The 12993-nt window shown below is 47.4% G+C and overlaps 1 protein-coding gene and 1 non-coding gene across 10 annotated transcripts in view; both read left to right on the forward strand.

Moving 5' to 3' along the window:
* The window catches only part of SDK1 (sidekick cell adhesion molecule 1), a 733784-nt gene that overhangs the window by 511089 nt on the left and 209702 nt on the right, over positions 1 to 12993 (forward strand). For all 9 annotated transcript variants that reach the window (XM_053276314.1, XM_053276315.1, XM_053276313.1 and 6 more), the window contains 2 exons: positions 4927 to 5042; positions 9556 to 9748. In XM_053276314.1, the coding sequence (XP_053132289.1) occupies positions 4927 to 5042; positions 9556 to 9748 (309 nt within the window). The remainder of the gene's footprint in view (positions 1 to 4926; positions 5043 to 9555; positions 9749 to 12993) is intronic.
* On the forward strand, positions 5244 to 5314 carry TRNAA-GGC (transfer RNA alanine (anticodon GGC)). Its single transcript has one exon. It is a non-coding gene; the product is annotated as a tRNA-Ala (tRNA).

Raw genomic sequence — 12993 nt, forward strand, 5'->3', positions numbered from 1 at the left:
GCCAGTGTAGCTCTTTCAATATAGGAGTAATATGGTCTCTCCAAGATGACCCAGAGACCAACCTGGCTTCTGCATTCTGTACCAATTGCAGTTTCTGGACTACATACCAAGGACTACAAGTTAAATAGTAGCTGGAGTGACCAGGCTTGGGACCACAGCATGGAGGGAGGAGACTCTTCCCTTTCCAACAAAATTCACAGGCCCAAGTCTGTTCTTGGCCCTGGGAGAGAAGCTTCCATTCGTACCAGTGGAGGCCTGCCTCGTAGGGCCAATAAACTCTTCAGGAGCATGATCTTTGTTGGGACAACAGCATGACTGGAAAGGGTTAAATATTTCTTCCCTTCACACAATGTAGGGAGTTCTAGTTATGAAACTCCCATGAACATCTAGTTGGCCCTGAAACTACGCTCTGATGGGGAAGACGGTAGTGGTAAACCGTGCCAGGCAGGCCATTGACCTTTGCTTAGAACTCTGTGGAGATGGACTGTGGTCGGCATCTTAAGTCCAAAATGCATCACTGCAGCTTTCTATGGATTTCACATGGCACTTTTACAGATAAACCCATTAATATGGATGTTGATACTCTTGCATTTAAAAAAAGCTTGCAGACATTAGCCAGTATTGTTTTTATACACACATTCAATGTATTCATTAAGATTCAGATGTTGATTTTCTGTAAAGAATTCCAAAGATCAATTACGCCATAAATTGTGATTCCGCCCCCCCCAGAAGCGCACTTTCCCCCAGCTGTTATTTTATCTCTCCCTCCCCCTTTCTTGCAACAGGTACCTTTTTATGCTGTAATGATTTTTTCTGGGATTCAAAACATTACCCTTTCACTGAAGCAGAATATTTTCTTTCATTTTCAAACAAAGAGAAGCAGCCTTGGCTTTGCCGTGTCGCTGGAAATGTTGTCAATAAATACTTCAGCGTGGTTGCCTGGGCTCTCTAAGAGCTTCCTGAAAGGACGGGCTGTGAACAGAAGCTCTCCCTTTGCCTGTGACGTGCTTTTAAGATACTCTGCGGGCTCTCAGAAATGTCAGTCCCCAAAGGCCAGATCTCCCTTTACCTCAAATACCTTCCGAATGCTCAAAGCAAAAGGTGATGTTCAGAGGTGCGCAGTGTGTGGGCAGCAGAGAAAGGCTGAAGAAAGACTTCTGTCGGCAAGCTCTGTGTGAAATGCCTTCAGAACTCTCACTCTGGCAGTTTCCAGGTAGCCACCGCTCTCTTCAAAGCCTGAGGCAGGCCTCCCCAAGGAGGCAGAAGCACCTCAAAGTCCCCTCCCAAGTAGATTTCCCTCCCTGGCAGTGGCGTATCGATCCTGTCATCTCAGCCCTGGCCAGCTCAGCACGCTTGACGCAGCAACAGCCGCCAGAGGTAGCCCAACCAAGAGACAAGGCGAAAAAGGGCCCTCCCAGGCAGCAGAGCGGGCTTGCGAAAGAGACCTTCCAGGTGGGTTGTGGGCCATGTTAACTGGGTGGGGGATTTCTGCTTTCCATCTCAAGCACCCAGGGTCAAATTACATGTCAGGGCTGTTCTCATGGCCTACCCTGCCTGCAACCTTGGAGAGCGGCTGCCAGTCAGTGTAGACAGTACTGACCGAGGTGGCCAACGGTCTGACTCAGCATGGCGCTTTCCAGATTGGACACTAGAACAGTGTCACTGCAGGTCTGTTAAGTGTGCTTCTGAACTGTCAACAATTTTGACATTGCAGTCCCTGCGCTGTCGGCAAGGTGACCGCATTTCCGATGCATCACATTTCACATGTTCACATTTCCGATGCCTTCTTTTGGATTTTATTGCTGCATTACAGCCCTATAACATCACATGTGCGGTGCCAAAAAATAGCTGGATTTCCCCATTGTGGCGTTTTCACCAGACTGCTCCCCCTACTGGTGGCTTTGCGCAACAGTCTTTATTTATGGTTTCAGTGCGCTCTGCCCAACGCCGAAGCATTTTATTGCTGTTGAGCAGGTAACCTGCAAAGGGCCCATAAGGCAGCTTCCTGTGTTGGAAAGAAGGTAGGAGAAGCCTCCTACCCTGTTCCGGGAGCCGTGGACGCTCCTGATTGGCCATCATGAGAATTCTACAAGCAAGGTAAGAGAAGTGGGGGGGAGCTCAGCTGCGAGCCGGTTATGGATGTGGGAGGCAGGGAGGGGGAGATTGCTCTCCCTCCACCCTCACTCAGCTGGGTACAAGTTCTGGGCTTGTCACTGCACCTGTTTTTGCATCTGGCTTGCAGACGGTCAATTCCCCATCTTCCTACCTTGCTTTAAGAATTCTCATGGTGGCCAATCAGGAGCGTGCATGACTCCAAAGTTTGAGGCGAGAACCCTTCCCAACCTTACCTGGAGATGCCGCCAGGGATTGAACCTGGGCTCTTGTGCATGTGAAGCAGACATTCTAGCATTTAAGCTATGGCCCCACCTGAAATACTTATGTGGAGACAATTGGGAGGAGGGCCACAGTGGGGATGGGAGAGCTTTGCCCCTACCAGAGTCTCAAGAGACTACCTCGTTGGGCACAGAAAATGTGCCTTTGGTCTCCTCCTCCTCTGGACAGAGATGCAAGCTTAGTAGAATGAAATTATAATGTGATTTTATTGGGTGGTTGTTGTCAGGGTTGTTCCCTTCCATAAGCCATGGGATAAACCAACACATGGTTCTCCTCTCCAGATACAATCTTCTTTGATCAGTTGCCATTAATTTGTATGGGACTATTACTTGAATGCTTCACCCACAGTCCAATGAGTGCACCTACTCTTACCTATATAGCTCTCTAAGAGCTTGGGTCCAGGCTATTTTAAGAGAGCTCCTCCTTTGTCATGAACCTTCCCGCCTTTTACGATCTTCTGGAGAGGTCCGGTTATGGTTGCCACCAGCTCGTCTTGTGGCGACTCAGGACGGGGCTTTCTCTGTGGCTGCCCCAGGGCTTTGGAATATGCTCCCTGCTGAAATAAGAGCATCTCCTTCTTTGTTTGTTTTCAGGGAGACCCTCAAGACTCTCCTGTTCTCACAAGCTTTTAATTAGAATTTTAATCATTTTAATCATTGTTTTTATATTGGTTTTATCGGGTTTTATGGATTTTAACCGATGATTTTAAATATTAAAATGTATACACCGCCTAGAGATTTACATATCAGGTGGTATAAAAATATGATAATAAATAACAGAAGACTGTTAGTTTTGAGCAGGGGCATAGCAGTGTTGTAGTGGGCCCTGGGACCAACAGTGAAGACGCACCCCTGCGTTGCCCCCCCCACCCCAGAACAGTCCCCTTGTCAAAAATACACCCCCGGCCCGGATCTTTGCTGCAGAAGAGTTGCGGGGTCATATTCTCAGCACACCCTTTCACTCCTGTGCAAATAGGGAGGAGAGTAGTGCTGGTCTTGTGGTTGGAAGCATGACTTGTCCCCTTAGCTAAGCAGGGTCTGCCCTGGTTGCATATGAATGGGAGACTAGAAGGGTGAGCACTGCAAGATCTTCCTCTCAGGGGATGGAGTTCCCTCCCTGGCAGCATCTCCAAGATAGGGCTGAGAGAGATTCCTGCCTGCAACCTTGGAGAACCTGCTGCCAGTCTGTGCAGATAATACTGAGCTAGATTGTCCAGTGATCTGACTCAGTATATGGCAGCTTCCTATGTTCCTAAATAGTATTGCACACTCCCCATCCACACATACTTGCGTGCACACATTTCCTAGTCTTGGAAATGTTTTTTTAAACATAAATCTTGTTGGGATTTAACACACACCCTCCAATCACGTGCCAGCAACATGCCAGTGAGTCAGAAAGGTGGGAGGGAAAATACAAAGAGTGTGCTATGTGCTGCCCAGCTGGTAGCCCCCCTCCCTCAGGGGCCCAGAGACATTTGTGTTAACACACACACACACACACACGCCGGCGTGGTTCAATTACAGCTACGTCCCTAGTTTGAAGGTGGTTATTTTTAATGAATTTACTTTTTTAGTTTGAAATTGGAATATTGCATGTAATATGATTGTAACTGCCTTGTCCACTACATATATTTAGTATGCCAATGGTGTAATATTAACTGAACAAAGGGACACTTTTAAAAGTGGTGATTCTCTTCTATTTAGCAGAGGGGGAGCAACCGGCCCTATCCAGCCCCAGCACAGCACCCCTCCAGTGGCTGTTTCTGGTGTCAACCTTATGTTTCTTTTTAGATTGTGAGCCATTTGGTGACAGGGGGCCATCTTATTGATGTATTGTTTATTTTTCTATGTAAACCACTTAGCGAAGTTTGGTTGAAGAGTGGTATATAAATATTTGTTGTCTTTGTCAGAATGTGAGGTCCCTAATAAACAAGAACAAAACCCTGTTCTGACGTATGATCTCTGTGCTACGGGATACTGTCTGACTAAAATAATAATAATAATAATAATAATAATAATAATAATAATAATAATAATAATAAGGTTTTTCGTCTTATCAAAGGGAAGTGCTATAATTCGAGTGTGTGGGCGTCTAAAGCATTTGCTTGTCTGCTGAGAGAGGTTTTGGGGCTGCTGTGAGCATCTTCAGGAGTGTCTTCTCAGAACTGCAGATTCCTATTACAGTCATGGATAATTGAGAGAGATGTATTCACCCATCACCATCCATGCTTCTGTCTTGGGTCTGTGGGAGAAGCACATCTCTGGAATAATACGCCACCAGAACCATTTCATCTCCTTCCCTGCCCATTGAAGGAATTTCCAAGAGAAAATGAGAAATAACCCAATTAACTTTCTTTTTAAGTCACTGCTGAGTATCAGGAACATAAATCACAGGTCTCTTTTCACACCACGGTTATTTCCTTTGAATCCTGAGTGGCGGCTAAAAGTTTCTTCTTTTCATTTCTCCTTTCTTCCATTTCTTCCCTGTGCCTGCAATCAATTTTACCTTGTCTTTCTGGCGGGCGTCGAGCAGTGCCTACCGCACCACCGCAGAATGTGCAAGCGGAAGCCGTGAACTCGACCACCATCCAGTTCTCTTGGAACCCTCCTCCCCAGCAATTCATCAACGGGATCAATCAGGGATACAAGGTGCAGATTAATACTCCCTACACTTCTTTGGTGCATCAGTGATCACTGACTGGTGTGCCGTCCTACTGATCTCAGGAAACGAATTGTTTTCTTTGCGTATGACTGAATGACCAAAGAGCCTGCTGCACATTTGGTTTTGCATTTAAATGAGTGACTACATGTGAGATTTGTCTGCTGTAAAATATTCCCCTTAGGAGATCGGGTTGTAGCTCAGTTTGTAGAGCATCTGCTTGGCATGCAGAAGGTCCCAGGTTCAACCCCTGGCAGCATCTCCAGGTAGGGCTGGGAGCGACTCCTGCCTGGAACCTGGGATAGCTGTGGCCAGCGGGTGTAGACTAGGCTTGAGCCCGAAACGGCTCAGCCACGTTCCGGTGGCGGCAGGGATGACTCCTTAAGGGCTAGGGAGGGCGCACTTACCCCTCCCACTGCTTTCCCCCCACTGGAGCTCCATTTTTACGGAAAAAACAGCAACTTCTTTACGCCGGATATGCAACATCCTTGCTCTGTATCGCAGCGATTAAATTCGCAGCAAGGCATTGGCAATGTGAACGGCACCCTGCTCTCCGCGTAGGGACTGCGGTGTCACGACACAGGAAGTGTGGAAGCACACTTCCGAGATTCGTCCTGACCCCGTTGTAGGGTCTAGCCTAGAAAGCGCCCTGGAGAATATGAATGTCAATTGTTTGCCTTTGACCAAGTCAAAGCTTTGTGCAGCTTATTAGCATGGGAGTCAGCATGATAATTTATGCTCTCCAGTAATTAGGATGTCGATTTGGACGATTTGGATAGAGTTTTCTATAAATTGTTCTGCTGTTTGCATGCATGGATTGTTTGGTCTAGGACCGTAAATAAAACTTGACTTGACTTGACTTTGGACTTTGATATGCACGCAGGACATCTCAGGATATGGTTCCTGGGGTGCAATAGGCCACCGGCTCTCCTCCCAAGCCACTGTTTTGTATTTGGTTACACCCCAAGACTGATCTTGGCCTCAAAGTGATTACACCTGAGTCCGAGCATGGGGATTGTGACCACTGCCATTTCAGTTATGGGGACTGAATGGAAAGAGGCCCCTTTAAAAACAAGAGTCAAATCCAACTTTTCGTTGGGGCGGTTTTCTGACACTTCATTCTATAACAATTTGTTTAAACTGCATTTTCCTTAGGAAATGTCAAGAGTAACTAACAGATTGATTTATACTTGTCAATAGGGAGTTGATATTTTTGCTTTTAACTGCCACCTTTTTCTTTGCTGTGCTTTTCTTTCATTTGTTCCTTTCGACTAAAGCTGCTTGGCATGTTTCTCTTATAGCCCCCCCGGCCGGATCGGGATTGTTCTATAATGTGGACCGTATGGGGAGAACATTTCCATCACGTCTCCTTGCACCACATAATTTGTGTTATGATTTTTAAATTGCCACTAGTCAACACTTTGTCTCTCAGCTTGCCAGCTGGGCTCCACCCACTGCATAGTTTCTGTGGCAAAAGCACTCAGCTCCATTTTATGGGAATCTGCAGTGCTTGGGTCTTGGAAGGCAAGCAGGCATCAAAGTGCAGCCGTTGACATTTGGACACTTCCATTGTGTTTCCTAGATACAATTTTGAAAAGAGAAGCAAGCCCTTCTTTCTGTTTGCTAATGAAATTGTTTCTCTGCTTTGAAACTTGCTTGAATTCCAGCAAGTCTTTCGAGCACGAACTGACAGTTGTATGAGCAAGTGGGGGAAATTGCTTTCTCTTGTGGTGCTGAGAAGTCGGTTCTTTCTCCTTTGAGCTGAGACAATTGAAGTGTGAGTGCAGTAAGCTTGCTCTTAAGGCTTAAGTCATGCTGGTTGTGTGATCCAAGACACTGTGGCTGGTATCATGAAAGATTGCATCTGTGCTTTTCCACATGGAGATGCACTTAACCCCTATCCAAACATTCTGTTCAACATGTGCAATCTGTGTACAGAGTACACAACTACAGATCTGTGCACAGGTATAGTTGTGCATATGTTATGTTGAACACAAGTAGAGCAAGAAACGTCCTATCTGTATCCTGCATTTCAAGGGACCGTTATCTAGGTTCATTTTTCAAAATGAACACAGATACAGTAGTCCCCACAAAACCATGTTTAGACATCTGAATGCAGGTATACTATAATGTCCAAATAGGGCTCTAGTGTGTACCAAACCCATGTGCCAGTGATCCTGTCCTGTGAGTTTTTAATTCTCTCCATCCCCATCACCTTGTAGAATTATTATTATTATTATTATTATTATTATTATTATTATTATTAATAATATAACAACAGCAACAACATTGACAATAAAATTCTGGCATCCCAGGTCCTTGGGAAGGACTCGATGTCTGGATAAAACAAACCAGTCAATAACACCTGTTTGACTGTGTAAAATAATAATTAATAATAATAATAATTCAATCTCTATACTGCCCTCCAAAAATGGCTCAGGGTGGTTTACACAGAGAAATAATAAATAAATAAGATGGCTCACAGTCGAAAAAGAAGCATAAGATAGACACCAGCAACAGTCACTGGAGGTGTAGGATAGTTAACTGGCATATGGTAAGTTGAGTCTGAACACCAACCACCTTTCTCATATTGACCAAGATGGTATGGAAGAGTAGTGAGGAACATGAGCCAAGAAGCTTTAGGTCAGATGTCAGATCAGCCATGACCTTACTAGGCAAGTCCTTATTTCCATCAGAAGGGGTGGGGGCTAGAATTGGGAGCCCCCAATTCTGTCCACAGCTGCCCCAAGTGGTGAGCCACCAGAACATCTCCCTAGACAAGAAAGGGTTTACAGTTGCTGGAGTGACTCTTCCAGTCTGGCTGGCCATGGGTTTCCCTCCACAGAAAGGCCGGCCGCTCAACCTGGGCCTCTCTGGCTCTGCTTCTCAACTCTTGCCCATCCTGTGGCTCAGCCGCAACAGCCTAGGCCCCTCACCTGCAATACAGAGAGGATCATCTCTTCCAAGGTGGTTCTGAGAATTGCGGTGACAACAAATGTGACGTGAGCCCTTGAAAGCACAACAAATATAACTAGCTGACCCACCCCGCACAGAGCATCTGTGCGGCGCTTTGGGGCCGGCTGTTTCCCCCTCCCTCTTCCTCCTGCCCCGATCTCTCCATTCTTCCCCTTCCCTCTGGCCCCGTGCTCTCCAGCCCTCCTCCCCTCCCGTTCCTCCCCACACACAGAGCCACACAGAGCCACGGTGGGTGGCCAAGAAGGGCCCCATGGGCAGCCAAGAAGGGCCCCACCGCTGCCATTTTTTCTCCCTTCCGTCCGCCTGCTGCCACCACGGCTTTTCTCTCCGCCCTCCCACGGCTGTCTTTCTCTCCCCCCGCCCGCTGCCTGCCGCCGCCTTTCTCTCCCCTCTCCTCTGCCAGCCGGCCACCGCCAGCACTTTCTTCCCCCCTCCTTCTCAGTCCTCACTTCGGAACTCTCACAGCGTGTCGCCAGGGTTCCGCCGCCAATTCCTGGCCACGCATGTCCCAAGAGAATTAAATATATAGATGATGATTGTTCCTTCCCAGCCAGATCTTTGGCTGAAGGCCTGCGATCGCTTTCTGTGGCTCAGCAGAAGACACACTTTGGAGCCATTTTTCTGAATGCAATGAACCCCAGACGTCCCATTCCCTTTGCTTTTCTGCAAAAAAAATCTGACACTGGTCTAGCTATGTGCAAAACTCCCCAGAGTGGTGGGGGTGGGTGGGATATGCTTCTATGTGCCAGTAGGCACCAAAACCTGTGCACACGTGTGTCAAGCAGTCCAGGATTTGGGGCTCCGTCTCCTTGCTGCTAGTTTCAGTGAGCAACAATTAGCAGCATTGTGCAGGGCTGTTCTGCAGCACGTTGGCTCCATGCTGCAAATGGTAATCCAGAGTAGGAGGTTCTGGTGGGCCTCTCAGCAGCCTAAGTGGCTCTTCTTGCTTCTCCTGTGAATTTCTGGCCTCTGCCTGTGTTTAGAGAGCTGCTGCCAGCGAGAACAGACAGCCCTGGGCTAGGCTGACACCAAGTGTAGGGCAGCTTCATGGATCTTCTCTTGCACCCAGGATACTTTAGGCAATGTTCTGCCCCATGTCCCCAGCCCCTCCAGTCTCCAGAACCGAATTTTTTCCTCTTCTCGGGCCTGATTTTCCCGAGCTTGCTCCTGTGATTATTCACTCCTCTCTAAGCAGGAGGGGTGCTTTGTCACAGTTATGTAAACCCTTAAATCTAGCTTAAAGCGCTCCGTGTTTGCCACTGATTTAAAAAACACATTTTCCAAGACACGCTTTAAACGTCCTCTGTCTGCAGCCAGATGTAATATGCAAGCCCTTTCCGCGAGCGCACGCAGTAACAAGGTTAAGCCAGTCTATACAGCACTCGTGGCAACAATTGTGTTAACAGCAATGTTTGTTCTTTTGCAATGGAGCTAATAAGGTCCTGGCAGTCAAGTGTATTGGATTGCGAATGGGAGCCATATCTAATGCGATTTTTGTCTCCTTTGAATTGACTTCCTTCCTTCTAGCTCTTGGCGTGGCCGCTCGACACTCCAGAAGCTGTGACGACGGTCACGATTACGCCAGATTTCCATGGCGTTCACAGCGGCTACATCACCAACTTGGAGAAATTCACTACGTACTACACGTCCGTTCTCTGCTTCACCACTCCAGGGGATGGGCCACAGAGTCCACCACAGTTGCTCCAGACTCACGAAGATAGTAAGTACAGAGCGGCCCGTGTCTCTGTGATCAGCTCCCCTGTGGGACACCTGGCCTCCTGCTACACATTTTCAAGCGTGGTGTGCCCTCAATTAAGCTTGCTAATTAGGCCAGAACTGCTCATTGAGTCGATTAACTACTACAAATAATCATTAAGTGCAGGTTGAAGGTTTGGTTTTTTTCCAAGGAAGCTGACCTAGATCCAAAGAGTATTCAAGGCTACCGTTATACATAATTTCTATGCCACTCTTGGCGGGGGGGAATGTTTTTCTTTGTATAACTTAGCCATAATAAGTGGTTTTACTATTGCCATTGTTTAGAATCAATTACACGGATGCTAACGAATCAACTGTTCAATCAACCAGCAACAGTCACTGGAGGTACAGTGCTGGAGGTGGATAGGGCCAGTTAGAGGGCCAGTAATAGATCAGTCAAAGCCCCTTCAAATGTTACAGGAAAGGGGAGTTGGTTTTTTTCTCACCAGCACCACAGTGAGCCACCATGAGGGGAGATTCATGTCTGAATACTTGTGATAAACATGCCCTGGGGCGCCATGATTCAGGGAGGCTCCGGTCTGTCAATGGCTACTAGTCTTGATGGCTGTAGGCTACCTCCAGACACAGAGGCAGGATGCCTCTGAGCACCAGTTGCAGAGGAGAGGGGGCTTGCCTGTGGGCTCTCTCATCCCCTGCCTGTGGGCTCCCCAGAGGCATCTGGTGGGCCTCTGTAGGACACAGGATGCCTGGCTAGATCAGCCTCGAGCCTGATCCAGCAGAACTGTTCTTCTGTTTCTAGGATTGCCCTGTGCTTCTGAGCATGTGTTTATACCCCTTGCTTTCAGGCCTGTATCAGTGCTTCTCCTGTTTCCATGCACAATGCGCTGCCCCTCTCCAGCTGCCACTGATCCTCCATAGCAGCCCTTTTGGCTGTGATCTTCACTATGTTTCAAGCAGAGGCCACTTGGACAACAAACCTTCCATGGGGGAGCCATTTCTCATGGCATTGGCCTCTGTGCTGTCCCATCACTAGGTGGGGCCTTTACGAGAAACAGGGGATCTGGAGGATGCCCCAAGCGTTCCCCCAGAGCTCTGTGGGGAAAGTGCTAAAAAGGTCCTTCCTGCCCCCAACATTCCAAGATGACGTTGGGGGGTTGAGAGGACCCCGTTTCCCTGTAAGGAGCTCCACTGGCTCTGGGCCAAGCACAGCACCCCACTATGGGGATGGTCACCTCCATGCAGTGCCTGGGCTCTGGTGGTTTTGGCCAAAGCTTCACACAGGCCTAAGGAACCCTGAGTCCTGGGTCTCGCAATGAAGAACGCCAGCGTAGAGAACTGAACCCACCAGATGTATCGCCTGCACGTTTCAAACGCCTTTCCATGTTTTGCTACGTCTGTGACACAGCCACTCCATTGCCTTGTTGTCTGCCAACAGAAAAGTCCTGGGTGGGGAACATTCAGCCAACTGTTCAAGGTTTATATCTTCTTTTATTTGTTTGGGGGTTGTTGTTTTTTTAAAGCTAGGGGATCCGAAATTTTGGCAGGTCGAAATATGATGCATGGAATATGCTGCCATGAAATCTGGGAGGAAGAAATATCAACACAGAAAAGATTGGTTCAGGGGCTTGGAGTACTGTGTGCAGCACAAACTCGTTCTCAAAAAATGGGAGGGCAGGCCTCCTGTGCCCCCTGGAAATGTACGTAATAAAAGTGATAGTTTGGAGACCCAACTAATGTGCATGCATTTGCGGGTGGATTTCTGTTGAAGACAACTTGGACTGAAATCCTTGGCACCAGACTCAAAATTAAATCAGATTGGCAAAACTATGCAAATTTACTGCACCATTCTATTCTAAATTAACATCTAATTCAGGGCTGAGTTCTGAGTTTCCATTTCTCAGCAGTTCTATATTCTTCTTTAAAAACAAACAAGAAAAAAGTGCGTAGTATGTTCAATTTGTAAAACAATACGTTAGGGGTGGTGGGTTTTTTTTGTCATTTTCCCTGGCCTAATTTATCAACGCCTGCAGGGAGAAGCAACATTTTCTTTGGTGTGCACCACAAGCGCTCTACACTTCAGTCCCCCACACCCCATTTGGAATCTCACCCCTGCTGCTGGAGAGAGAAACCCACACAATGCAGGAGATAGGGGCAGCCTCTTGATGTGGTTATTTCCTGTCTCCATGCTTCCAGAATAACCATCTGTTAGTCAATTGTGTTGCAAAGAAGAATCTTAAAAGTCGGCTTCAGTGTCTGATTCCAAATCTTGACAAATTGGCCATGGGAGAGACTTGTTGGAGAAGAAAACTGGCGGGACCTCCGTGTTCAAAGAGCAGATTCTCTACCCTCAGAATCTCTGGGTGTTAGTACATTTCCAGTCCTGACCGCTGGATTTCTGCAAAGCTGCTTAACTTTAAATGTGTTTACTTACAGCTAGAATGGCAAAGCAGAAGTCTTGCTTAGGTTATTTGCTTCACATATAATCTGATTTTTAAGGCTTCGGGAATTCCATTGATACACATTAAACCCGCACAATTGATCTCGTCTTTGCTAAGTGCAGGTCTCTCATGTGGCTCCAGGCCAGTTGTTCTCTGCTGTTCTTAATGCCAGCTGTGCAAGAGATTGGTGTGTGTAGATCCTTTCACAGTCAGCTTTGCCACAGAGAAAAAGGCCATAGCTCGGAGATAAAGCGCCTGCTTTGCGTGTAGAAGGTCCCAGGTTCAATCCCCAGCATTTCCTGTTGTTATCTCTCTCCCTCATATCTTCTAACTTAAGAGCTGCTGGTTGGGCAAGAATGTTTTTGCTCTGTACTCCTCTAGGAGTATGTGCCTTACCCAGAGCCAGACCCTTAGCCCATCTAGCTCAGTACTGTCTACACTGACTGGCAGCAGCTTCTCCAAAGTTTCAGGCAAACGTCTCTCCCAGCCCTACCTGGAGGCTTTACAGACGGGGCTTCTACCCCGAATCTCCTCCGGAAGAGCGTGTGTGCATTCACACACCAGCCAAACTCACCCCGAAGTCCCTTCGAGATCCTTGGACCCAGTCCAGACACAAATCGGGCTTGGTCTTGCAAATTCATGCTTATCTCAAGGTATGTCCAGGTTTTTTAAATGCTGGTTTTAAGCAACTTTTTCTGAAAAGGCCTGAGCAAATAGGGAGAGGCTCTGAGGTAGAATCATTAGCGTGATAAGAGGGATGCTCTCTTCAGAAATGCAGATGTAGCTCTTTAGAAATCTCTCTCCGCCCCCC

This window comes from Hemicordylus capensis, chromosome 13 (genome assembly GCF_027244095.1).
Source record: "Hemicordylus capensis ecotype Gifberg chromosome 13, rHemCap1.1.pri, whole genome shotgun sequence".
Classification (NCBI taxonomy): domain Eukaryota; kingdom Metazoa; phylum Chordata; class Lepidosauria; order Squamata; family Cordylidae; genus Hemicordylus; species Hemicordylus capensis.